At 36.8% G+C, this 25,687-nt stretch overlaps 1 protein-coding gene across 1 annotated transcript in view; it reads right to left on the reverse strand.

Annotated features, from left to right (window-relative positions):
- The window catches only part of OTOGL (otogelin like), a 143,049-nt gene that overhangs the window by 93,115 nt on the left and 24,247 nt on the right, over positions 1-25,687 (reverse strand). The window contains exons 8-19 of the mRNA XM_046646650.1: positions 24,436-24,641; positions 19,474-19,601; positions 19,008-19,114; positions 15,014-15,120; positions 14,671-14,796; positions 13,046-13,154; positions 11,891-11,937; positions 11,347-11,492; positions 10,110-10,233; positions 8,305-8,482; positions 5,065-5,189; positions 1,826-2,035 (exon numbers count right to left, since the gene is read on the reverse strand). Coding sequence (XP_046502606.1) covers positions 1,826-2,035; positions 5,065-5,189; positions 8,305-8,482; positions 10,110-10,233; positions 11,347-11,492; positions 11,891-11,937; positions 13,046-13,154; positions 14,671-14,796; positions 15,014-15,120; positions 19,008-19,114; positions 19,474-19,601; positions 24,436-24,641 — 1,613 coding nt within the window. The remainder of the gene's footprint in view (positions 1-1,825; positions 2,036-5,064; positions 5,190-8,304; positions 8,483-10,109; positions 10,234-11,346; positions 11,493-11,890; positions 11,938-13,045; positions 13,155-14,670; positions 14,797-15,013; positions 15,121-19,007; positions 19,115-19,473; positions 19,602-24,435; positions 24,642-25,687) is intronic.

The raw sequence follows: 25,687 nt of genomic DNA on the forward strand, positions 1-25,687 counted from the left end.
CAAAAATAGGTCTATGATAAACATAAATCACGAAAAAAAGATATCTTACATCAATAAACCTAGAACATTACAGAATCCTCTAACAGAAACAGATAAAGTAATTATTTGCCTCAATAGAAGTATAACAGAAGAATAAAATTTCTATTCTGAAACATTTCTGTGGACATTCCATAACGTTCTTTAACAGCCTGTACCATCATTTTTTTAATATTTAAGATATTTTATGTCTAAATAAACTTCCTGTTCTCACATTTTAAATCTATTTACTGGTATATTGACATCACCTTCTTTATGACATTACGTAAACCTAAGTAAACTTTTAGTCTTCTGTAAATCAGACAAAACTTGACTTTATTGATCTATACTCATAGTTCTTGTTTCGTGCATTCTTAATGATGGTAATAGTTTTTTCTAAGTCCTTCCATTTCTCTTTAGACCAAACTGAACTGATTACAGTAGGCAAACTAAAATAATCTAAAAATACACTTGTACGAACACCTGGAAAATGCTGGATAAAACATTATTGAAATTATGTTAAATGTATAATTGACCGTGTGAGGAAAAAAATGGGGGAATGCAACCTCCCCAGATGCCAGATGTGAAGAGGAAAACAAAATCCAGAATTTTGATTAGAGGAAGAGAGGATGCATCCCAGTAACCCTGGACCTTACATTTAACTGGTGTGGGAATGGAAAATAAAAGTTGGTCCTTTACAATGCAGAGGATTGAGAGATCCTTAACTTGGACCCTCAGAAAAGCTCCATCCTCAGTTGGAAAGATGGACTACAGCAGAGATCAGCAAACTTTTTATGTCAAGGGCCAAATAGTGTATAGTTTCAGTTTTGCAGGCCGTACAGTCTTTGTCACAACTGCTCAACTCTGCCTTTGTGGCTCAAAAGCAGCCATAGGCAGTACACAAACATACGGGCAACAAACTTTATTTACAAAAACACAGGAAGTTCAAGGGTGTAGCTTGCCAACTCCTGGACTAGAAGAAATCTGCTCACGTACAAGAAGACGCCAGGAAAGCTTCTCTAACTCTGTGGGTCTGTGATGAAATAAGGAGTCCTCTGAGAAATCAAATCCCAGAGCTACATCCCATACAAGTTTGGTGTATGAATTTACATTACTTTTATAGTTACATTATTTTTGTCTTCGAAAGCCCAAGCTGAGAAGTTAACATCAGTACTGGCCAGTGATACTCCTGGAGTGATAGGAGAAAGGTTTGTGAAACCACTGAGGGGGTGGGCAGGTGGAGAGAGTAACGCTCGTGAAACTCAGGTCACAAAAGATTCTAACGTGGGGGAAGCCTTGTTAAAAATTAGGTTATAAAAATATTATAGGACACAAAAGAAAAGGAAACAATCTACTATGAATGAGAAGAAGAGACACCATAACCGTGAGGATTCCAGCCCCAAGAACTTGAGATAATAATTTCCTGTAGCATAACTTGCCCATTTAACTTTAAATCAACTGTGTCACTATATCACATAATGCTTTTCCACACTTTCCAATACTTAGATATGACATTTCTATCATAAGAATTTTTTCAGATTTTCTCTATTGCATATTTCAAACCATACAGTTACACTTTAATTTTGGTTATAATAAAAATAGTCAAAAGTTTTTGGTCTTATCCATCAAAGCTCCAAATTTAGGAAAGGAAGCATTTCATTTGTTTTTCATGTTTGCACATGATAATACTTCAAATAACTTAAGCCATATTGACCTTTCATTAAAAAAAATAAAAACAGTAACTACGAACACAAAATTCTCTAAAGCGTTATCTAATCATCTTTATCTGTGCCATCGCCATCATACTCACCACAGAATGAAACCTGAGCTCTGAAGTCGATGGGAACACCACGCTGGCCACAGAGATGGGCATAGTGGGCAAGAGCATTGCACAGGCAGGTGCTCCCACACTTGCATGCATCATGGCGGCACAGCTGATGGTACAGTCCAGGGCTGATGTACACGTGGCAAGGAGCAAAGAGCTCTCGGTGGATAACATCACAGTGTGCTGCGTATCCAACTAACAGACAAAGAGCCCCATTAGCACCTCATTTACTAGTCTAGAGCTTACCTCTAAGTATCAAATTCCAGAACTATCCAAGCATTGTGCTTTCCTAGAAATACTCTGTATAGTATATTAGTTTCAATAAAAGCCAATGTTTCCAGCTTATCCTGATTTTGGTGGTTTGTTTTTACTTTGGGTAATATTGGTGACAGCACTTAATCCATGTTCAATAGTTTTTTAGCAAAAAAAAAAAAAAAAAGGTATTGTGTTATACCTGAATAACCTGAGTAACGTGAGGGTTGATAGAAGTGGCCTCAATCGCTCCATTGCCTGAGGATCATCTTAGGAAATCATCTCAATTCTGCTGTAAAGAATTAGTGAGTATTGGGAGACATCTCCAGACACCCACTCATGATAAAAGTGGGGCCAGATTGTGGATGTTATGGCAACTCCCTGGAATACACAATTATCCAGGAAGGATTGGGAATCACCTCATTCCAACGGAGTCTCTGAGGTGAATGGTACTGTGGCAGATGCCACGTAAAGTCATTGAACACAGTGTCTGCACAAGGCATAATGCACAATGCACAATGTCTGGCAAATGTTAGGAGCTCAAAAATGTTTGATAAATGAATCTATGAATGCACAAAAAAATGAATAATGAATAGAAATTAGAGACTGGAACATATTCTAAAGGCCATAAGATATAACTACCAAGCAATTTTGGTGGTAGAAGTATAATCACTTCTTGAAATTTGTTGACTTTTCCCTTGAGAATGACTGATCAGATACAATTCTTTGTGGGAGTAACCAAGATTTTCAGAACAACTTAGATGCCGTCTTTTGAAAAAGGCTAGCCCTGTGACTCCTTGATGTAGTGGACGTGGGCTGCAATGATTCCCTCACAGATAAAATTTATCAGTCTTTGAGTTGTCATTGTCTTTGAGAGACTGGATGAACTGGCAGAGATCAAAATTACTTCACTACTAAGAAGTTATACTGAACTTATTTTGTTGAGTATTTTACATATATTTATTACTGGTAAGGAAACAGATGGTAATTATCTGAGTATTGTATTTTTGCATTGTTATGCATGTGTATATAAAATGAATGACTTAGACTATAACAGCATACTGTTGGCATGGGTACTCCTAATCCGCAGGAGCTCCTGAGCAAAGCAATACATCAGAGGGGTTTTACTCTGAGCCCGAAGGATTTATAAATCAAAAAATATCACTACTGGGGCCGGCCTGGTGGCACAGTGGTTAAGTGTGCATGTTCCGCTTCCGCAGCCTGGGGTTTGCCGGTTCGGATCCCGGGTGCGGACATGGCACTGCGTAACAAGCCATGCTGTGGTAGGCATCCCACATAAAAGTGGAGGAAGATGGGCACAGATATTAGCTCAGAGCCAGTGTTCCTCAGCAAAAAGAGGAGGATTGGCAGCAGATGGTAGCTCAGAGCTAGTCTTCCTCAAAAAATATATATATATATTACTACTGACATGAAGTAAAATGGGGTCTCAAGAAAATCCTTGTGGAAAAATATCCTTCAGAATCCACATCAGAGTTATTGACTTTTACCTATTTATTTTCCTTTTTGGGGGGATCTTTCTGAATTTGCCTATTTGAATTTTTTTTAAAAATAGTTCGTGGCAAAGGTGAAGAAGGGTAATATGTGAAACATATGTCATAGAAGACATGAGATATGAGGCTAAAAGTGATAAAAAAAGAAGTATAACAAAATAGCATATTATAAAGGAGATCGTTAAAGAAAAGACCAGAAGGAAAATAAATCGATCAATTGGACTGTACTCCAACTTCTACGTGTTATTAAAAAAATAAAGTTGCTGCAATATCAAGGAGGTAACCAAGAAAGTTTGAAACCAACTGAGCAAGGCTAATAGAAAGAGAATGAGTAGATCTATTAGTAGAAAGTTGAGGACAGAATAGGGGGGAAAGTATCATTAAATGGGAGTGAGAATAAACACATTATAGAATCATAGACACCAAAAGACTTTAGTCTAGTCCCCTTGTTATAGATAGGAAAAATGACCAAAGAGGCTAGCAATCTTCCTCAACTTTAGAAGTTGGCTTAGGTAAAAAGGCACACTAAAAGCAAGATTATCTTGTGTTCTTTCCAGGACACCAAAGCTATAAATCAATAATAAGGACCATGTGAGAATCAACAGAATCCTCCCCAAAAAACCACTACAAAATCCAGAAATTGTACCGGCTTCTCAGGAGTACTCAATCAATATTAATAATGTATAAAAAATAACTACATAGAAACAGTAAACTAGGCAAAATAATTAAAAGAATAAACTAAAATTATAAAAGTATCTACTTAAGCACACACATTAATTATTTTCACAGAGATTTAAAAAAATAATAATAATATGTCATCTTTGAGCAGTGAAATAGCCTTTCACATGGTTTGCTCTGGCTTTAGTAAAAACAAAAACACAGCCAAAAATCTTGGCACGTGAGTTGCAGTGTCATTGCAAGTTGGAACTCTGGAGCATGACCATCTCAGATTGTTGCACACTTGATGGCACTAAACTTCCTTGGATCACTGGCTTCCTCCTCATGAAGGTATGTTCTGTTAGAAGGAACTCATAATATGACAGTAACAAACAGGAGAATCCACGTGAGCTGTTGTGCTATGGAACTGAAGTCAAACATCCCCGGACTATAGCAGCATTATTAGAGTATTTCTAGAGATTTTCCTTTAGCATTTGAAAAATCTGAAATCTTCAAAATGCTAGTCCATCTTTTGGAAGAATTCAGGGATGTTTAAACCCCTAAAATAAGTAAATTTATGAATGTAAAGTGATAAATAGTTATTTTCTGGACTTCTTTTTAAAAGTAACCTAGATTACATAAAGAAACTTATGAAAAGGCATAATAGTAAAGAAAAATACAAAAGGAATGGAAGTGATTTTATCATAATGAAGAAAATCAGAATTTAAAATCACTCTCTAATTTTATAGGATTACAGTAATACACAGAACTTTCCCCTAAGTTTACATGCAGAAAGAGACTTACTGTTCTGTTGATTAATGTTACAGGGGTCCACAACAGGAACATGAAGAGGCGCAAAACAGGTGGAGGAAACTCTCCATGCGTTTGCATGAAGTTGTGGGGTACCTTCTATCATGCCTGATGGAGAACTGGAAAGCAAAGGTAATATTCATCTTAGTGTTTCCCATTCATTTCATTCGCTCATAGTCTTCAATGTTGAAAAGAGACAATATTACTTTTTTAATTTTACAAAGAATCAGAGCTTGAAATAGTCTATTTTAGAAATATGTATATGGTATTCACTTCCTGTTAATGAAGACTTTCTAATGTGTCGAATTGTGGACATGCATGGTTTTATTTAATAATTGTCTCAGCCTTGTGAAGAAAACATCATTATCTTCATTTTAGAGAGAAAGCAAAGCAGTTCAGAGAAATATTAGCACTAACAGCTGATAAGTGTCAGAGCCAACATTCAAATCCACTTTACACTGATTTGATGAAACATCACTCACACAACCAAAACATTAGTGTGTGTGTGGTTTAGGGCACATGGGGAGACGCAGAGGTGAGCAGCTCACGTGATCCTTTTCAGGGTAAAGATAAATGTCCCAAATGTCTGATTTAATAGTTCAGTTTCCGTTGTGAGGCCTGAAATACTGAGGTTCCATCGTAAAGCTGGGCAGACGAACCAAATGAAAAGTGAGAGACTGGTATAAAAGACACCCTTCATCCGAGTTTGCTCACTTCTTTAGTTCCCTCAGCAAACCAAAATGAGAGAGAAACATTGACCTTTCCCGAGACAAGCTTATAAACTACAACAATGTCCAAGAACTAAACACTAGAACGCCCCCTCCAGCAGCCATCAAGATTAATTAACTCATCGGCCAATGTTTAGTAAGTGACAATCCCTATTGGACACTGTGCCAGGCACTGTCAAAACTACTTAGAGAATCAGGGTGGACTAGGTCTCCCGAAGGAAGCTTTGGCCAAACAAAACCTGACTAATGCAAGCCCTCCCTGCGCTAATTGCTACACCATGGCCAAACAGTAGAGCAGGCTTTATCTCAGCTCTCTACGCGTCCTAATAAATTACCTACTTGGGCTACCATTTACCTCCATCACCATTAAGTATATGGGGTTTCTCACCACAATGACTGAGGCAGGAGGAAAAAAGGAAACTGTACAAGCCATTCCACAATGCCCAGCTCCTGACCCCACCCTTTCCCCTCTTCTTCCTTTTCCTATTCCACAAAATCAGACCATTCTAGAACTGTAAGGAATTATAACCAACACCTAATCCAAAAATCTCATTTTGGTGTTCAAATGAGAGCACCGAGACAAAGAAATTGCCGGAGCTGCACTAACTCTTCACATTCCTTCCCTCTCCTTCCCTCTCCACCCTACAAAAGACAAGGAAATACGTCAAGGGGATGGGTGTAGTCAGGGTTCCCCAGAGGAACTGACAGAGCTTGGCTCTCTTCTTTCATTTAGTTCACTTAGAACAATCAATACAAAAGAAATTACGAGCTAAAATATAGGTCCATTTATTTATTGCATTTCATTTTACAAAATAACTTTTCAGCTCACCATAGTTAACTTACTATAACAAGGGATACAAGATAAATTTTCGAGTAATTAATATTTTCCATTCCACTCTGTTTGCCGATTCGCATTAACCTTTGTGAAGTGAAGAATTTTAACTGCTTAGGCTGGAAAGCTAAACAATGTTCGAAAGTTATCTCTGACTCTGAAATATTATCCTGCACTGTTATCACGCCTGAATGTTTATACACGGAGGAGACTGGTGCCTCAGAAAGAGGCAGACAGATCTGCCATCTGTTAAACATTGACTGCTAACCCATTTTGACAAACAAGGAGGAGAAAGAAGGTTTAACATCTTTTCTGCACATCGTAGCCAAGTCACTTAACACAGTTTCTGTTTTGCAAACGTGATAGAGATACCAATATTCTGACCTACAAATAAATAAGACAAAAAGCCAAATAACCTAAAACCAAACTCAACACACAGGAGACAAGATAAAGAAGATTCTCTTTTGAAATTTTTAATTTTAAATGCCAGTTCTCCTTGCCTATTCAAATTCTCCTCTTGGTGCCCCATTAAAAGTTCTACCTGTGTCAAATTCGCCTGTCTATTGCATATAAGGTTCCATGCTTGTTCCTAAGAATACAAGGACTGATCCTCATTCTCCAAGCCCTTGTAGTTAAGTGGGAACCAGAGAGTTAAACGACGGATTTTTGTAGATAACACAGAGTTAGAATTAACTTTATCTGGTGGGATATGAACTCAGTTTTTGAAGCACATAATGTCTGAGTTGGGTTTAACAATAAACGAGGGTTCACAGAAAGATTAGGAGGGGGAAATAACCCCAAGAAGGAAAGAGGAGCACATGCAGTAGTTCAAAAAGAAACAGCATGGTATTTGGAGAACTGCTTCTCCATGAAACATCCGCTGGCTGCCCAGCCCACACTGAGCCACTCAAAATTCCTGCTGTGCTTCTAGGCACCACCATACAGCTCAACACTTAACTTTTTGAAATTACCTCAGTATTTTTATATGTATTGTTGATCAGTACCTTGCTTAGTACTAATTGTTTCTTAAAGGTTTTTATCCCCTCCTCATCCACAATACAAGCTCCTTGAGGAAGAAAACCATGTAATACTCTTCAATTGCCCCTCAGTGCTCAGCACAGTAACAGGTGCTCAAAGCGTTTCTGCAAAATTATGCACAGCATCTTCTCACATGCAGGAGAGAGTGCTTTGTCAACACAAGGGGTACAAATGTACGGTATTGCTTTTCTTCCGGTGAAACACCATTTAAAGTATAATTTACTGTCATTAATGCCAAATGATACTAGGAATTTTTTAAAGGCAGTGAGTTTTCGGTAATGAAATCCTGTTAAGTTTAATCAGCGGCAGAGGAGAGAAGAACACGTGGTTAGTCTATGGGTTGGCCCACAGGCTCTGAGTCACGCTACCTAAATTCAAAGCCCAGCTCCACTGTATTTGAGCTAAGTGACTTTGAGCAATTGGTCACTTTGAGGCCTCAGTTAGTTTCTTTATCTATAAAACAGAGATACTGATCAGAGGATTGCTACAAAATTTAAATATGATGTTCCATCTAAAGCTCTTGGAACAGTGATGACTAAGCTACTATTAGTTAAGCAAACATTTTTTATGAAAGAATTTATATCCTCTAAATTAGTAGTCATTAAATTACGTTGGTGATGCAGAAATCATACTTACAGAAAATCATCCCTTATGTTCCCATTAAAAGTGCCACACAGACCTAATGTTCTTCTTTTCCATGTACTAGTGAGCTGAATATAAATTCTTTCCCCATCTATAGCAAACAGAATCTTTAAACCAAATGTGGTTTTTAGAAGAATAAATAAGGATGACAGAGTTTGAATTTCAACAATGCCTGCAGGAAAAGAACACACATAAATCAATTTTAAGACTCGTAGGCAGTGTTCTGAAATGCTGGGGTGTAACAAAGACTTCTTCCAAGAGACTGGGCAGGGGAGGCAGCCGCCCAGTTCCCGGCCTGGTACTCCAGGGCCATTGGTTGCCACCTATGCCTGCTTTCTTCTCCCCATTTCCCTTCTGTTCCACCTTTCTGGGTCTTCAGCAGATCTTTTTAATAGTTTAGCAGGTCAATATGTTATTATCTGATCTCTTTTGCTTGAAGTGTGTGTGTGTGTGTGTGTGTGTTTGTGTAAATTTTTCCCCGAACTCGTCATCAGTCAATAAGGAAGTAGCACTTTCTTCAAAAATTCCCCATTCCCCTGAGCTTGTCAGCCAAGAGGAGGAGCACAGTACTTCAGAAGTACCATTTTATGAGACACCTTTAAAGACAAGAAACTTGGGTTCAAAACTGAACAAACGACTTTTGCCACCAGAAGAGTTGCTCTTCATGTTCCTCTATCTCTGGCACAATTTCTGCCATCAATCAGGCCACTAAAACCAGAAATCTCAGAATCCTTCTTTGATCACTTCATCCCCCTCATTGCCCTGCCCCAACCAACCTCAATCCAATCTATCACCAAGTTCAGACCACTTTCTTTTCTGAATAATTTTCAGTCTATCTTCTTCCCACCTCCCTGTCACTGCCCTGGATCAGTTGCTCCTCACTTCTTACACTGTTCTTCATGTCTCCTGTCTAGCACCTTTCAAAGCTACTTCTACACTGTTGTCTTAGTAGTCTACCAAAAACAAAATGACTCTTTGACAGTCATCTCATTAAAATTCATTTATTTGGTTGAACCATATGAGATTGTCATCTTTGTACATAAAAATGGTTAAATAATGATAATTTCATATTCAATTTCATATCAAGTTCAACTTCCTTAGGAAGACACTGAGTAGGATGACCATGCAATTTGTAATACAAACCGGGACATTTCTGAGAGTGAAAGAGAGTGCTATTCATAACCATGCTGGAACACAGGCAGGAACAGGCCCCATCCCAGGAAAACCACAATGTACGATGCCCTGTATGTAAGGCCTTCCCCAATCTCACCCCCACCTATTTACCTCTTCCCATCTCTGCACGTTCTCCACTTACCGTCTTCAGGCTGTAGCAATGCCAAACCAGGCATTGTTCCCCCTAAACACACTACACGGTTCTACGCCTCCTTGCTACGCACAGAATGTTTTCCCCATCTCCTTCATCCTGGAAATTGCTCAGCTTTCAATGCTCAATTAGACATCTCTTCCTTCAGAAAACTTTTCTGACCATACCTGCACACCTTCCCCAGTGTTAGGTGAGCCCCAAAGTCCCTATGCATATCTTTGAGTTTATATATTTTATGCAAGCATAAAATAGCATATTTTATGCTATTTACTTGTATTTCTCCCCTTCCAAACTCTGGGTCTCTTGAGATAAACACTTGGTCCCACAAACACAGTAGTCTCCACTATGTCTAGCTGAGGACTGGAGACATGTAGGTACTCAATAAATGCTAGGTTAGTCTTCAATGAAGAAGACTCCTTTTGGGTTGTTGTTGTTTTTAATGGAAGAGAAGTATACCATTAGCATTTCTTCTTACCGTTCAGATTGAAGCCTTGGTTAGGACTGGTGAGGATTTGTCCTCCCCTACTAAGGGTCACTTGTTTGTTAAAGTCATCCTCCAGAATTAGAGTTATAGACTGAAGGCAGACCAAGCCAAGGTTCTGCATAAAAGTCAAATTATCAATTAAAGGAATGAGAGAGGAAGAGACATAGAATCAGACAGGGACAACGGGAGAGGGAATGAGAGAAAGAGAGGGAGAGAAAAGAGAAAGAGAATGGTAAATAAGAATTTCTGGTATATAGAAGGTTTGAGTATAAGTAATAAAATAAAGTAGTTACTACATCTTATTATCAATCTTATGTAGTCCTATTGCTAATAAAATATATTTTTATATACTATATTAAATATACCATATACATGCATACACTTTACATAGATAATTAAATAAAATTCTTTTCAATAAAGTGCCAATAATTATGTTTTCCATAGCACATGTTAAAATACCTCTCCAAATTCATTTGGGATATATTAGACATAAAAAAGTCCAATATAGAAAATAACAAACAGAATTAGGATTCTATGTATAAAGCTAATTCAGACTCTGACTTACTGCAAAGGAAAACAGTCAAACTGAAAAAAACACAAAGTAGCTCAGCATTTTGTCAGAAATAAGCATTTTATCTTGGGATACATCTAGAAAATTAAAGATGTGGCAAAATTTTGACTACCTGATTTAGAGAGATGAATGAAAGATCTGGGTTTCTTTATTTACAAATTAATGATATGTTTATTTCAAGAAAAGATCCAAAATAAATATTCCAGTATGCTAAGAGATTCATCATATCTATTTAGAATGATATGAAACCTGTTCAATTCTTTCAAAAATCATCTCATTAGAATATTGGTTTTTGAAGTAACCAAAAATTTAGGCCCATTGTGCAATCTTGCATGAAATGTTACAAAAACTATGCATACAAATACCATTTTTAAGAGAAAAATGCAATTATATATATAGTATTTGTCATACTTGTTTTCATATTTTAATATCTCTGAAATTAGGATACATTATATAATTAATGGTATAACATAGATTATCAACATTTTTCCTTTCTTTGTAATATGTAGAATAATAATGCATCTTAACAATCAATGGTGTCTCAGTTTTGAGGAAAACGACTATACCCATTCATGTTACCATTCTTAAACTAGATATGAAGTTTGAGTGAAAAAGGAAAAAAAGAACATTCCTTTGGTCACTTTGAGATGTTCTTACCTGCTCACAGTGAGTTTTCTGTAAAGTGATTGTGAATTTATCTTTTCCAGTTCCTTTCACAAGGATGTACTGGCACATTCCGATGAAAGAATAATGTCGACCATCAAAAGTTGTAAAATGAGAATCACCCACAACAGAGCATTGAACTACAAAAAAGAGAAAGAAGTTATGTTTATTTTTAAAAAGCAGGAAGTCAACTTAGGGCAAATATTCATGCATCAAAAAGAATAGCTAAAGCACTTAAAATTTACTAAATTTGACTAGTTTGACAAACATTAAGTTTTATAATTTAATTTAAAATTGATTAAATGATAGCTCTTCCGTATAATTTTGTTTTGCAATATTTATTTTATTTAATAAATTTTTACCAAAGTTCCCTGCTCAAAGCTATCATTTATTCAATTTTCCATTTACCCTCTGAATACTTGCATTTATAGACCATTGCCTCTCACATATGAGATGACCTCATAAAAATCAGTGCTGTCTTTCTTCCTGATTTAAAGAAAATTGAAACATTTTCTTTAAAAAAATTTTAAAAGATTACCTGGACAGTCATGCTCAGTGCAGTTCCAAACTCCACCAACACAGACACTAAATGAAATTATAAAAATATTAATAGACTACTACAGAGAAACTGTATTAATATTGCATCAATTTGTTGATTAATGTACCAAAATATATCATGTTTATAGATTCAGAATAATCTGACTTGCAAAACATCTCTACAAAGTTTCAATTAACTGATAAATTTGGGTTGGCCAGCACCTAAATTATTATTTGTTGTGTGTCATACATAAAAGTCATAAAGATGATACAAAAAGAGTCCAGAATAGTCAAGAGCAAAAATGCTAAGCAAACAGAGAACTTCTGGTTTTGTCCTTCTCTCGCTAAACTTCTCTCGCTTAAACTGAAAAAGCTCACACACAAAAATAGTATTTACCTACATTATTAGAGAGATATACATAAAGAGTTAAGATTAATAAATTAACTCATCTACTAAAAATTCAGAAAATTGTTTTTGAGGATCATCAGACATTAAAGAAATAGTAAAGATATCCTCTTGTGTAAAATAAATTCTGCCTTCTATCATCAAAAAGACATGAGTTTTGGAGGACAGAAGCAGTCTTTGAAAGGCAGGAACTCAAATCAGTATCTAAGAAGAGGCTTAGTTACCCAACTGCATTTCAGTTATGTACACAGACTCCAAAGGGAAAGGAGCCTGATAACATTTAGACCTCTTCTTCTTTCCAGACTGCCCTGGAGGCATTTAATATTTGCCTCTAATAGTCTTAGTTAGCTAACTTACTAGGAAATTCTAAATGTCTCTAATGGTGGCCAAAAATTGGTGATATGGAGAGCCACTTTTTAAAGTATTCGGTAGAGAAGGTCAGGAGCACCATCAAGGTCTAGGGGTAAAATTATGTGCAAATTAATGGTTATGAATAACAAGAAAATGCAACGGACCCAGAACACTGATATAAGATTTTATGGAATTACCAAGGAAAGCGAGAAGAATTATGTCATAAAAAACACATAGATGCCCCCCATCTCCCATATAGACTTTAAATAAAATGCAAACTGTGTCTTGGAATTTTTGGAAGAAAATCAACAATAAGTATATTCCTTTAAATATATGTCATGGTAAAGTTGTCAACTAGCCAAGTACTCAGGAATAATTGGCTGTACATTGATCACATACCATTCAGTACATTCTTGTTCAATTTTTGAACCAACTGAATAAGCTAATCCATGAAAACTGCACGGGCAATTTTCCAAGGAGATGCAAGTCCCATTGTCCATTATGAGGCCTATTAAGGAAAAATATACATCAAATTCTCAAAAGAAATAATAAAGATTATACTCTTTGAATACAATAATTCAACCAACTTTTATTGAATATTTGCTCACACTAGGTACTGAAACACAAACTACTTTCAAGGAAGTTACCGATAGCCTGGTTTGGTCTCAATCAGCAGCTACCTCTGTTTGAGTGATTTTCAACTTTATCATCCCATGAGTTGCCATCAAGAACTCAAAGTTCATACAGAAGAAGGGCAACTCGTGCCTCCTTGCTTTTGAGGGAAGAAGGGAGGAAAGGAGGGAGAGAGTATATTCTTGATTTAATTGTTTATCTCAAAATGAGAGATTTGCACTATCATCATACAGATAATGAAGAGCCAGGCAGTGCCCCTCAAAGGACTGGTACCGTGGACCTGCATTTGTTACTTCTCTCTAATGAGTACAGGTGGTTGAGCCAGAATGTAAATCAACCACATCACTAAGCACACTGTTTCATTCAGCGAACCTTCTTTTTTCAGAGTAAGACTTTCTAGGTGAAGGAAGCATTGATTTATATTCTGGTGCATGGATTTATATTCTAGTGCAAACTCCTTATCTCCTCATTGACTGGTAGCAAACAGTTCAGGCCTGGCACTGGTCCACAGATCATACTTTGAGTAGCACTGACAGAACAATGGACTGAGGTCAACAAGTCTTGTTCCAAGTAGTCCCTACTCACATTAAGTGTATAACAGTGGAAAATCACTTAACATCTCTGGGATTCTAGTTTTCTAATCTGTAAAAATAAAACCATTTGAGTAAATCCTCTTGTTCTTATAAATGTCTATCAGTATTGCAGAGTCATTCCTAAATTTAAATCCCATCTCCATCACTTGCTATGTTACTTCTAATTTCAAATATTAAAACTATATCAGGGGGTCAGCCTGGTGGCGCAGCAGTTAAGTTTGCACGTTCTGCTTCAGCGGCCTGGGGTTTGCCAGTTCAGATCCCGGGTGCGGTCCTATGCACTGCTTGTCAAGCCATGCTGTGGCAGGCGTCCCACATATAAAGTAGAAGAAGACGGGCACGGATGTTAGCTCAGGGTCAGTCTTCTTCAGCAAAAAGAGGAGGATTGGCAGCAGATGTTAGCTCAGGGCTAATCTTCCTCAAAAAAAAACTATATCAGGACTAAAATTTTGTCTTGCCAAATGTGCAGGCTTTTATTTTTCTGAACTTGTTTTCTTCTTTCAAAAATTAAAATATATAAATCATTAAATATCTTTAAATATTAAAGAGAGTAAAATATTTGCCATGGGTAACTTCAGGACTCCAGATTCAACATTCCCCGGGAAATTTACAAAGTAATAAGCCTCGTATTAAAGAAAAGCAGTCATTTCTCCCAGTCACTTCAAGGACCAAATTCTGCAAGGGTAGAAAATTGCAACAGCCTTAATGTCCTGAAAGAAGACGTTATTATGTGATTCTCAGATCACTGGGTACTAGCTTCCATGAATGCAGACATAGTTTCTTTCATGAAGCACTTACCATCTGGGCAGTAACATCCATCAAGACAGTGGAGATTGCTCCCAAGACATTGTTTCTCAAACGTGCAGGTCGGTGGACAGCAACTGATACAGTCCCGATGGACAAAGCTGTCATCACATTTATCAGCTGAAACAGGCAAACAGAGGAGCTGTAAGTCAACATTATTCACCTCTCTTTCAAAAACATCAGTGTTTCAAAAAGTATGCAAGCTTACCAATGTTATTGCATCAATAACAAATCTTTACAATTCATGAGTTTTGAGTACTAGGTTAAGTTTGAGTACTAGGGTAAGCCTAAAATAGCAAAAGTCCACAAAAAGGGTTTGGAAAATAAGAAAACATACTGCATGCGGGAAAGTCATCTCTCCAGTCCTGAATAGGATAGCCAGCATGGGAACAGGCTCTAGCATACTCAGTGGCCGCTCGACAATAGGTATCATCATCATCAGTTCTGGAAAGTGGAAGGACAGAGCCAGAATCATACAGGAAATATTGACAGAAACCGTGCCTTTGAGTTCCTGATCCCAAGAAATGCTGAGTACATGGTGAATACTCCAATATTAATTGATGTCAGCACATACATAATACTATATATTATGTACAATAATACAGAGAACACGTAGACACAGGATCCAACTAAAAGGGCCTGGGTAAATTGTCTTCACCAAAGTCTTTCAATAGTTTGGCCACTTTTCTTTTGAGCCAGGGGACTACCTATACTGAAAAAGATTTCTATTTTAATTATGACATTCTTCTCAGAATCCTTGTATGTATTTTTTTGCTCCCTCACAAAGCATCCCAGACCTTTTGGAATTTAATAAATCCTATTATAACAGATAAAATTCTATCACAACAAAAGTATCAGATATGAAAATTATTTCCAAGACATCGTGCTCTTGATAGCCTACATACGGTAACACCAACGCTAATAATCTGCAGCATTTGAAAGACTGAATAGATAGCATTTAAGTTAAGATTTAAAGGCAGATTTTTAATTCTTTCTAATTTAAATTACTAAAGCTGGTTACTTTTATAATATTGCCAAGAGCACATAATCTCTAATTGTTTTCTTAGGATCACCCTAGGAGCTCCCCCAAACAGAAGAGGTCTGCCAATTCCCAAGGCAGATTAACAAGACACCTAAAAAATAAGCAGGGCTTATAATAAGGTAGTGGGCTTGTTTTTTCAACCCAACTCAAATTCAAAATTGAATAGTTAAATATCTTACAAGATAATTACCTTAAGAATGTTGTATTTTGTGAATCTTAGCATTTTCATATCTCTATTGTAAGAGTCGCCTGTCTCAAATTGCACTTATCCTGTGCTACTGTAATTGGAGTCTTGCAGCTTATCTAGTCCAATTAACTGAGCTTTAGAAGGAATAAAAGACTGAGCATGTAAACTTCAGAAGCTTGGAAAATATTCTAAACCTCCAAACAAGAAAAGTCTCTGAAAAACAGGGTAAGCTAAAATTGTTAAATTCCCGGAAAAACATTAAGTTTATGATTTATCTTAAAATATGTACCTTGTTTCCTACAATTAATGAAGGCTTTGAAAGTTAACAAAGTAACTGAATATTGGTTTCCCCACCCAATGCAACTGTTATTAAAATTGCTACCATTTATTAAGTTTCTCTGTTACCCTAGGAACTGTGCTGGGCACGTGACATATGTCATCACATGAAAACTCAAAACAATCCGGCAACAAAGAATCCTCTTTTAGAGGAGAAAAAATGTAGGTCCAGTCCTGGGTGAAATACTGAGAGCAGTGAAAGACCAAGGCTGGAGGATTCTCGTTTCCGTTTTATCGACGCCCACTTACTTGGTTGATAATGCCCTGCTCTGCCCCAAACCTGTCTCTCCACCTCAAACGTACCTATGAAGGTATCAGCAGATTTCCACTGTAAAAGGTATTTCTCTATCTTGCTATTTTTATTTGCTCTGGAGAAAGCAATTAGGTTTCAAAATCCAAAGCCTAAAGACATCAAAATCTCTAAAGACAACAATGTTAATTTCTGAATGATGATATTTCAGATGAAGTGAGTGTGGCAGAGACTGTTTCCTCCCCAGTTCCCTCTTCTTCTCATCAGTATTAGAACTCCCAAGTTGTTGCTGGGCATATGGCTGCCCAGCCAAAGACGACATCTCCCAGCTATCCTGGCGTGGAGGTGTGGCCACGTTTTTGAGTTCTGGCCAGAGGGTTAAAAATGGGAGTATGCATGAAACTTCCAGGCAACTTCCTCAAAAAAGCTGACAGCCTGTATTTCCTTTTCTCCTTCCTAAGGGCTGAAATATGGACAAGGTAATGGTGAGCCAATCTTATCCATGAAATTGAGAATATCTTAGGTTCTAGGGGATGACATAGCAATAGTATCACTAGGTCATTGGAAAACTCATGGAGCCGACACACGGTACAGGTACGAACCCAGGACCTCTTACCAACTTGGACTTTGTATGAGATAAAAATAAGCATTCAATTTAATTTAAGCCATTGATACTTTGGCAACTGAAGCAGCCAAATAATATGCTAACCAATAAATGGAGAATGACTTTCCTGGATCTGCTAAATGGTACATCATATCAGCTTGCTTGAGAAGCAGGTGCTAAAGATGATGATGATTGGGGCTGGCCCCGTGGCCGAGTGGTTAAGTTCGCGCGCTCCGCTGCAGGCGGCCCAGTGTTTCGTTGGTTCGAATCCTGGGCGCGGACATGGCACTGCTCATCAAACCACGCTGAGGCAGCGTCCCACATACCACAACTAGAAGGACCCACAACGAAGAATATACAACTATGTACCAGAGGGGCTTTGGGGAGAAAAAAGGAAAAAAATAAAATCTTTAAAAAAAAAAAAAAAAAAAAAAAGATGATGATGATAAAGAAAGTGAAAATACTATTGGAAAATGGTCTAAGAATGAGTCATCAGGGAATAAAAGGACAATTTTCAATTCCTTATACGTGCTGAATACAGATTCCTTACAGGGATCCTCAAAAAAGAGACTGAGTGAAAGAACAGAGATATAACAATATAGCTCATAAATAAAAAATAAAACCAAATAGGGAACAGAGTGTTGCAAAATATAGAGCAAGGTCAGTATACAACATTCTAGGCAGACGAGTAGCTCTTTCATAACTCCTGCATTCGTTCATCAGTCCCTAAAGTTTAGAGACTATAGATATAAACAAATATAATTGCATTCTACTCAAAATTAACAAGAATCCCAAATAAGCTTATTTTAACATCTGGAAAATATCATTGTCTTCATTATTTTTGTAATAATCTCCATTAATCAAAAAAGTAGTTACAAATAAGGCAATTTCATACTACCTCAACCTTTCCTCTTTGCTCTCAAATTTGATAAACTTAAACCTCTAAACGAGCTATCCAAGATGCCACTTAAGTGGTTTACTCAACCAAAAATTAGTCTAGTTTTTTACAACAAAGTTCCATGTGTCATTTAAACTTCTGGGGATTCTTAAAAAATTCAGATTAGTGAAAACTTCTTGAGAAATTCTTTAATGTTAAAGACGGCTAATCACACATTTGGTAAATTTTTGAAAAAAAATAGAAAGGTCTTCACTTCAATAAAGGGAAATTTATAGGAAGTTCTGCAATGATGAACATATTACGATGAGTTTCACTGAATTTGCTCCCTAAACAATCACCTAGTCTAGGTGTTCTCAACCTGGGAAAGAACGCAGGAGTCTGTCACGTTGGAGGAGATAAATACTACACGTTTATTTTCACTAATCTCCAACTGAAATTTAGCATTTCCTTCCATTGTACATATAGTAACACATCACAATGTTCTTAGCAGTATCTGTGACTTTGTCATCAATACATCTCATTTTGCCTTGTTTTCATTTCTCATTATAATTGCTGCAGGTATCTCAAAATATTGTTTACACTCATTGCTATGAAAAACTACAGTAGTCATTAGACCTGAAGTTCATATAAAAACACATATATCAGAAATTCACTTCTTTTACTACTTGGATAACTCTACTTCAATATAATACTTCCTTTGTAACCTCATGTATTTTATTTTGTGCATTTAAAAACATCATTTTGAAAAAGAGTCTATAGACATCTCTAGCCTCCCAAAAGGGATAAGCGGCACAAAAAATTTTTAAGAACTGCTATATTCGGTTCATGCTGCTTATATACAACACTTAGACTGTGCCTGTTATCCAGTAAGCTTCTTATAGCTGTTAGCACAGTTTGTTTTACACTTTCCATTATATTTTGTGAACTGCTGAGATGGCTAAGCTACAGGAGTGGTTTTTACTCTTCCTTGTGGATAAAGAAAATTTTATTGCAAATCCTAATCATGTCACTTACTTGCAAAGATCATTAACACAGCTGGCAATATATAAATATGGATCAATATATTCATGGCAGCTCAAAAAAGGAAACTGCAACAGTATCTGACACTTGAAGAAGATTGCCTGTGTAGAGAAAGATGGCAGTCACCAGAACATGTTTAACCGTGAGGGTACTCTCATTTTTTCTACTGATCTATTGGCAAAATTCTCTCTTCCTACTGGTAAAGAGAAGATAATTTATGCTTATAAATATAACCAACATTTTTCTAAATGTATGTTTTCATAATGAGTACTGTTTTTATGAAACGCATTACATTCACTATTTCTGAAATACCTTAAGATTATTCCTGTTGCACTTACACTTCCTGAATTTAACATGTGAAATTACGTAGTGTTTGCACTAAAAATGCTTAACGTTTAATATACAATACAATATATGTGTATTATATCCCAGATGCCCCAATTTTTCACATCAAATTTACCTCAAATGCTGGCATTCCACTGGAGCACGGATTTGGAAAATCTGACGCTGTGGGTACACATTTGTTGTCATCTAGCATTTGCACCAACCAACTATTTGCAAACATAGCAATGTCTTCTGTGTAGTCCTCTATGTCACAAACACACACACAAAAGTATGTGTCATAGCATCGCTTTCCACAAAGACACAGTTCATCAAGATAAACTTTCTGGTCAAAAAGTTAAACTCAGTAGCTTTATAATTACCAATGATATTAGACTATAAAATTACTTTAGCATAATAAAAATAAATTGAACAAACTCTACGTACCAAATAAAAGTTAATATTGTTGGAGAAGAAAAAGCAAATTTCACTGAAGCAACATGAGAAAGGATGGAAAGTAAGTGGTACAACATGCACATCAGTAAAGCTCTAATTAGCCTACAGCTTGTGCTGCAGAGAGGAGAAAAAATACGCAGAAAACTAAGTAAAAGTTTAGTGTGAAAATTTTCAGACAGTCCTGTCTTTATATTTGACATCAGTCATAATCTTACTAAAATTGTAGTTCCGTTTTTGTGGTACTTCACAATAAAAAAAAAATCTTTGTTAGGCCCTTGTGGAGATTTCAGAGGACAGTCACACAGACAAGGAAAGACTAGTAAAGACACCTGGAGAAGAGAAGACTAAGAAGTGAATCCATTTCATCTGAATATGATGAACAGTGTTTCCAAACATGCTCAGGAGAGATTGCTCAGAATCCTGATACCATCCCAGCACTTCTCAGAGGCAAGATTGAAGAGCTAATATGCGGGCAGCAACAGACAGAGAGTTGATGGTGAGCACTCTGGGCTCCCTAATCCAAATCAAGTCTAAATTGTCTCAGCACCTGGCCTGGGAACAAGTTCAGGGCCTGACATGAAAAGTAATCCTGCTCCACACTCAGGCAGAGGCTGAATCTGAAATCTCAAGGACTTAGCAGAACCAAACAGACGATATCTCGAAGATCCATCTGAGACAGTTAGCTTTGAGCTTCAGCCTGTGAGTTTTAGGCTCTCCACCACTTAGATTTACAGAGCCACAGGTCTACCATTGATGACGAGCTACTGCACCACTAGAATCAAAAATCTCAAGGCAAGCGTTTGGTCACTCGCTCTCCGATTCTTCAAGACGGAAAGACGTCTGCTTGCTCTTAGCAATTGGGAAGATCGTAGGAGTTCATCCATAAGAATGCTTTGTTCTCTTAGTGTAAAATCCCAAACTTTACTGTGGCCTGGACAGTAGAGACTTTTTTGATCTGGCCCCTGCCCTCCCCTGATTCCCCGCCTCCTCCACCCACTCCTCTCAACCCCGCCCCTCCTACATCTTCTACTCCCGTTCTCCCTTAGCCTACTCCATCACACTAGTTTTATACTGTTCTTCACCCAAGCTCATCCCACCTTGCTCTTGCACTTGCTCTTGCTCCTCCTTCAGAATCCCTCTTCCCTCCAATCCCTCCTCTGCTCCGGCCCTAACTTCATTTAGTCCTCTGTTCAATATGACCTCCTCAGAGAGCCTTCTCTGCCGCGTGATCTAAACTACCACCAACACACCCTGTTGTCTCTCTCTCTTAATCTCATTTCCCCACTGTCATTTTCATGGCTGCTACTGCTCGCAAAAATTATACTTTAATTTATCTTTTTATTTATTTTGTCTTCTTCTACATGAAGGGAGAGAGCTTGTCTAAGCTGTCTTATTGCTGTAGACCTGGTTTCGTATCTGGTATACAGTTGGTGCTCAAGATACATTAGCTAAATAAGTGAATGAATAAATACAAAAGAGTTTGCAGTATTTATTCAATACATTATTAGACCTCTAGAGTTTTCACATTTGTCTGGCCCACTTCCTTATCTCTGATATTGTTGGAAATGTTACACATTGGACCAAGCACGAGTCTGATCTAATGTACTTATTTTAAAAAGGAAAAACTGATGTTCCTTCTAAGTAGATTTATAGTCACATTTCATTTCAAAACAGTCATTTTTTAAAAGTCTGCAGAATCAAAAGCATTCCTAAAGGCCCACTTATTTCAATATTTATGCACAAATTTTAATGTAACTAAATAACCTGGGCAATCCACTAGAGTTCCCTTTAGTTCCAGCTTTAACCACATACTGTATTTAGCTATTTTTACTACACTGCGTTAAAAAAAGAATCACAAAAGTTGGTTACTATGAGCCTTTAAATCCATATGAATTGGTGGTCTGGGAGCCTGCAAAACTAAAATTAAAGTGTTTCATATGAAATATTGCCACAAATAGAGTGATTTATTGTCCGTATTGGGACACTTTTGAGAGTGAAAGGGAGGCACGATTAATTATCACGTGGGAGGAACAAGAGTAAACCAGACTTCTGGGCTGATGTGTAGCTAGCTGTAGACATGAATGATGGAACCAGAATCTCAAGTAGACAACACATTAAAATCTTTCTATATCCACAGAAATTCTGAAAATCCTCATTTGTTTGTGAAGTCATCCCCGAAGAATGAGTATGAATGCAGAGAGAAATACAATTTTAATCACTAAGAGACTATGCATTCAATCAAACTACCTCACTGCCTCTAAAGATTTATCTAATCAGTAAAGTACAGGCTGAGTTTCAAGAAGGTACGAGGCTTCTTAAAGCTAAAGGTAATATGGCTCGTCTATAGACATTTTCTTGCATTATTACAGTATGGGAGAAAATCGGAGGACATGTTCTAGTCACATCCCTATAAATTATTGTAAGTTAGTTTTTTTATTACTCTGCGTAACACTGTGCACCATATAAAATTGAGAAGAAGCTAAAATCTCTCAGCTCAGGCAACTCCACATATTTTCCAGGGTGCTTCTTGCCTTCTGCCACCTCAGCCACAATGCAGTCCACTTGCCTCCTGCGTCTTCTCCCATTTATAATCTGCTAACAGTCTTTTGCATGCTGCCCCACATATCTCACTGTGAAATACCATTTTATGTTTCAGGTTATCAAACTCTGTCTGACTCTTAACTCAAATCCTGATCTGCCTCAAACAAGAGCAGATGCTATTTTCTATCCTGACCTCTACACCTCAGATGTCCCAGGGGAAGTTGCCCATAGCAGTCTTTTCCAACTTTAATACTGAGAATCAATTGAGGATTATTTTTTTCATGAAGCCTTAATATAGAAGAAAAAGAAATCAATAATTACCATCTGATTGTTCCGCTTGAGTCCAAAGCCCTCCTTCCTACTAAAGTCTCAAGATTCCAAGGTTGGGAACCCTCTCATTCTAAATACCCAAACGGATGCAGAACACCAATCAGTGATGATCTGGATACTGTACATTTGCATTGTGCTCACAGATTTTGAGCACTTCCACTTACATTTTTTCTCATTTGATCCTCACAGGCTGGGAAGACTCAGGGGCATTATAATCATCTCCATTTCACGTATGAAGAAACTGACTCCTTGGAGCCCCACTCTATCCTCTAGCTACTAGTAAACTAATCCTGATGACGCTTTATCCATCTGGGATAAAATGTTTGCATTTTAACAAGAGCCTCTTAAAGCAATGTCTTTAATCAAACATTTCCATGTTAGCTCCATTATAGGCTTATTGAGAACACTTGGAGATGATAAATTAGCTAAAATGTATTCAGTATTAACTATGTGCCAGGCACTTGTACTAAGTATTTTGCATGGATTACCTCATTTAATCCTTGCAACTCTATGAAGTATATATTTATTATATCATTAAATTCAGAAAGTTTCATAAGTGGCAAAGCAGAATTTGAATCCCACAGTCTGACTCCAGAACCCACACTCTAAGTAGGACTTTCACCGTCCCTTAAAACACAACATATGGGTGACTCTTCTTTCTTAATTTTATAATATAAAACAAAAAGCATTATATAGTGCTTTAAGATTAAAAGTCAGTTTCTCACACGTTTATCTAAGCATAGCATTGGGAGCCAGTCTGATATGTAATCCACCCTGACAGCACCATTTACAAGCTGTGTTACAACGGGCATGTCCCCTTGTGTCCTCATTATAAAATTAAGAAAATACCACCCATCTTACAGGATGTTGTAAGGATTGGGAATAACATAGCTATGTGCTCATATTAACTATTATTATAAATAGTATCTAGGTATATTATTATTATTACTGACAACACTGTGAATTCAGAATTATTTTAACCCTATTTTACAGCTGAAGAAACTAAGCATCAGTGACATTAAATGAGATGCCTCAAATTATATAACTTATAAGAGTTGGAACAAGATTCAATGCCAGGTCTGCTGGTACTAAGAAGAATAGTCCTCTTTCTGTGTACCTAAATCATGGTTGTGTCCTGTGACTCTCTTATTCTGTTGCCACTGCACACAAGTACCCAAATTGGAACAGACCCATTTTTAATAGCTCACCGAGATTAGTTTTATGACTTAGAATGTATAGATGAATGATATCTACATCATTATACGTGATAAAACTTTTCCAAGTTATTTTTCAACTTTTATAAATTATGTTCACATTTTATCATCTTTATAAAACTGTTATTTGACAGTCATTTAATTTATTCCGATCAAGACTGGATGCAAAATAACTTTTGGCCAAAAGTAGACAATTTTTTCCCAAATAGGTTTGAATGACTAAAATATAAGCCTAAGAAGGAGAGATGTTCACTGACGTTTGCTCACTGATGTATCACAAGCTCCTACAACAGTGCCTGACACAAAGTAAATGCTCAGTTAATATTTGGTACATGAGTAAATCCTGTATCTTAATTTGGCAAGTGTAAACTAGCTCATGGTTTTCAAGAATGACACAAAAATATCTTCCTATTTGTTTCACTTCAAATCACTAAAGCAGCCAAGTGACAGCTGCCAATCTTACTCAACATAGGACAAGTGGTGTCCTTGGGTACCAACAGCTTGATCAGTGAAGAAAGAACACCTCAGAAGTACCGACATGTCTCCTCTGCTCCACGTACCTTCTTGAATGACAAAATCATCAGATTGAATGCTATTGTAGTTTCCACATAAGCCACACGATTTCCCTTTATGCTTCTCAGACAATTTGAGGTAAATTCCAGATATTCCATCCCAAGCCAATGAAAAACCAAACGTTGTTTTCACCAGAATGTAGTCAGCTAGTTTCTCAATGGAAACTTGTCCAATTGTCTGAGGCAATGTTAGACTTGGAAAACAGAACAAAGGCAATCTAAGAATTATGATGAAGGATCAATTACAGATGATCTATTTCTTTCTGGAAGCGATTGGGCTAATTAAATTAAAGAGAATTATTACTCAAAATTATTGAATAAACTTTGCAGATTTCCAAAGCATCCATCCTATAGAAAATCTCAACTTTTTTTAATACAATATTGAAATAAAAAGACAACAAAAATGATACTCTTGTCTCTATACTGACTTAGATTTTACAATTACAATTGAATGATTCTTTCAACCAAACAAAAACACACTTCTGCTAAATAAATTTTTTAAAATCTGGAAAATAACATTGTTTATTTAGAATAATGAGAGCATAAATGTATTTATTTTTTATCTAGAGACTTCAAGATAATCTTAAAAAGCTGCTTAACTTTTTGAAGTAAAGACAAACAATGGTCAAAACATGTAAGCATGTTTCTCAAGTTCCAATTCTGTTTAATTTTATTTTAAATTTGGCTGCAAAGAAATAGGAGCTTCTACCCCCAAAATGCCATCTTGGTATAAGTCATTGTTTTCCACAAGGAAAACATCTAGGCAGGATTAATTATAATTCATATTTTTAATGCTGCAAAGTACATTATTAGGAATATAAAATACTTTATCATACAGCATTGTATAGGGGTTATATCAATGATTTTTAAATTGGGTACAATTGGGCCTCTTTAAAAGGGTTACACTGAATATTTAAATCTTGATCCAATGTCTAGTCTTTCCACTTTTCACAAGCATAGACACATAAAAGGAAGCAGGTGGTATAAGAAAACTGAAGAAAACTAAACAATTGGACGTTTTAAAAGCACAGTGAGTCCCCTAGAATATTTTTCAAAGAACAATAGTCTCCTTCCATCCACAAGTAAGACCAAAAAAGCAGGTGCTAATAATTAAAGAAATGGAAGGGGGGAAAAATCATTTTCACTAAAATAGCCGTGCTAAATGGAATTACAAACTGTAGAGGGAGTGCGAAGGTAGGTTAGTACAGACGTTCACAATTTCTCTCAAAAACTTCAAATT

Source organism: Equus quagga, chromosome 19 (assembly GCF_021613505.1).
Source record: "Equus quagga isolate Etosha38 chromosome 19, UCLA_HA_Equagga_1.0, whole genome shotgun sequence".
Lineage (NCBI taxonomy): Eukaryota > Metazoa > Chordata > Mammalia > Perissodactyla > Equidae > Equus > Equus quagga.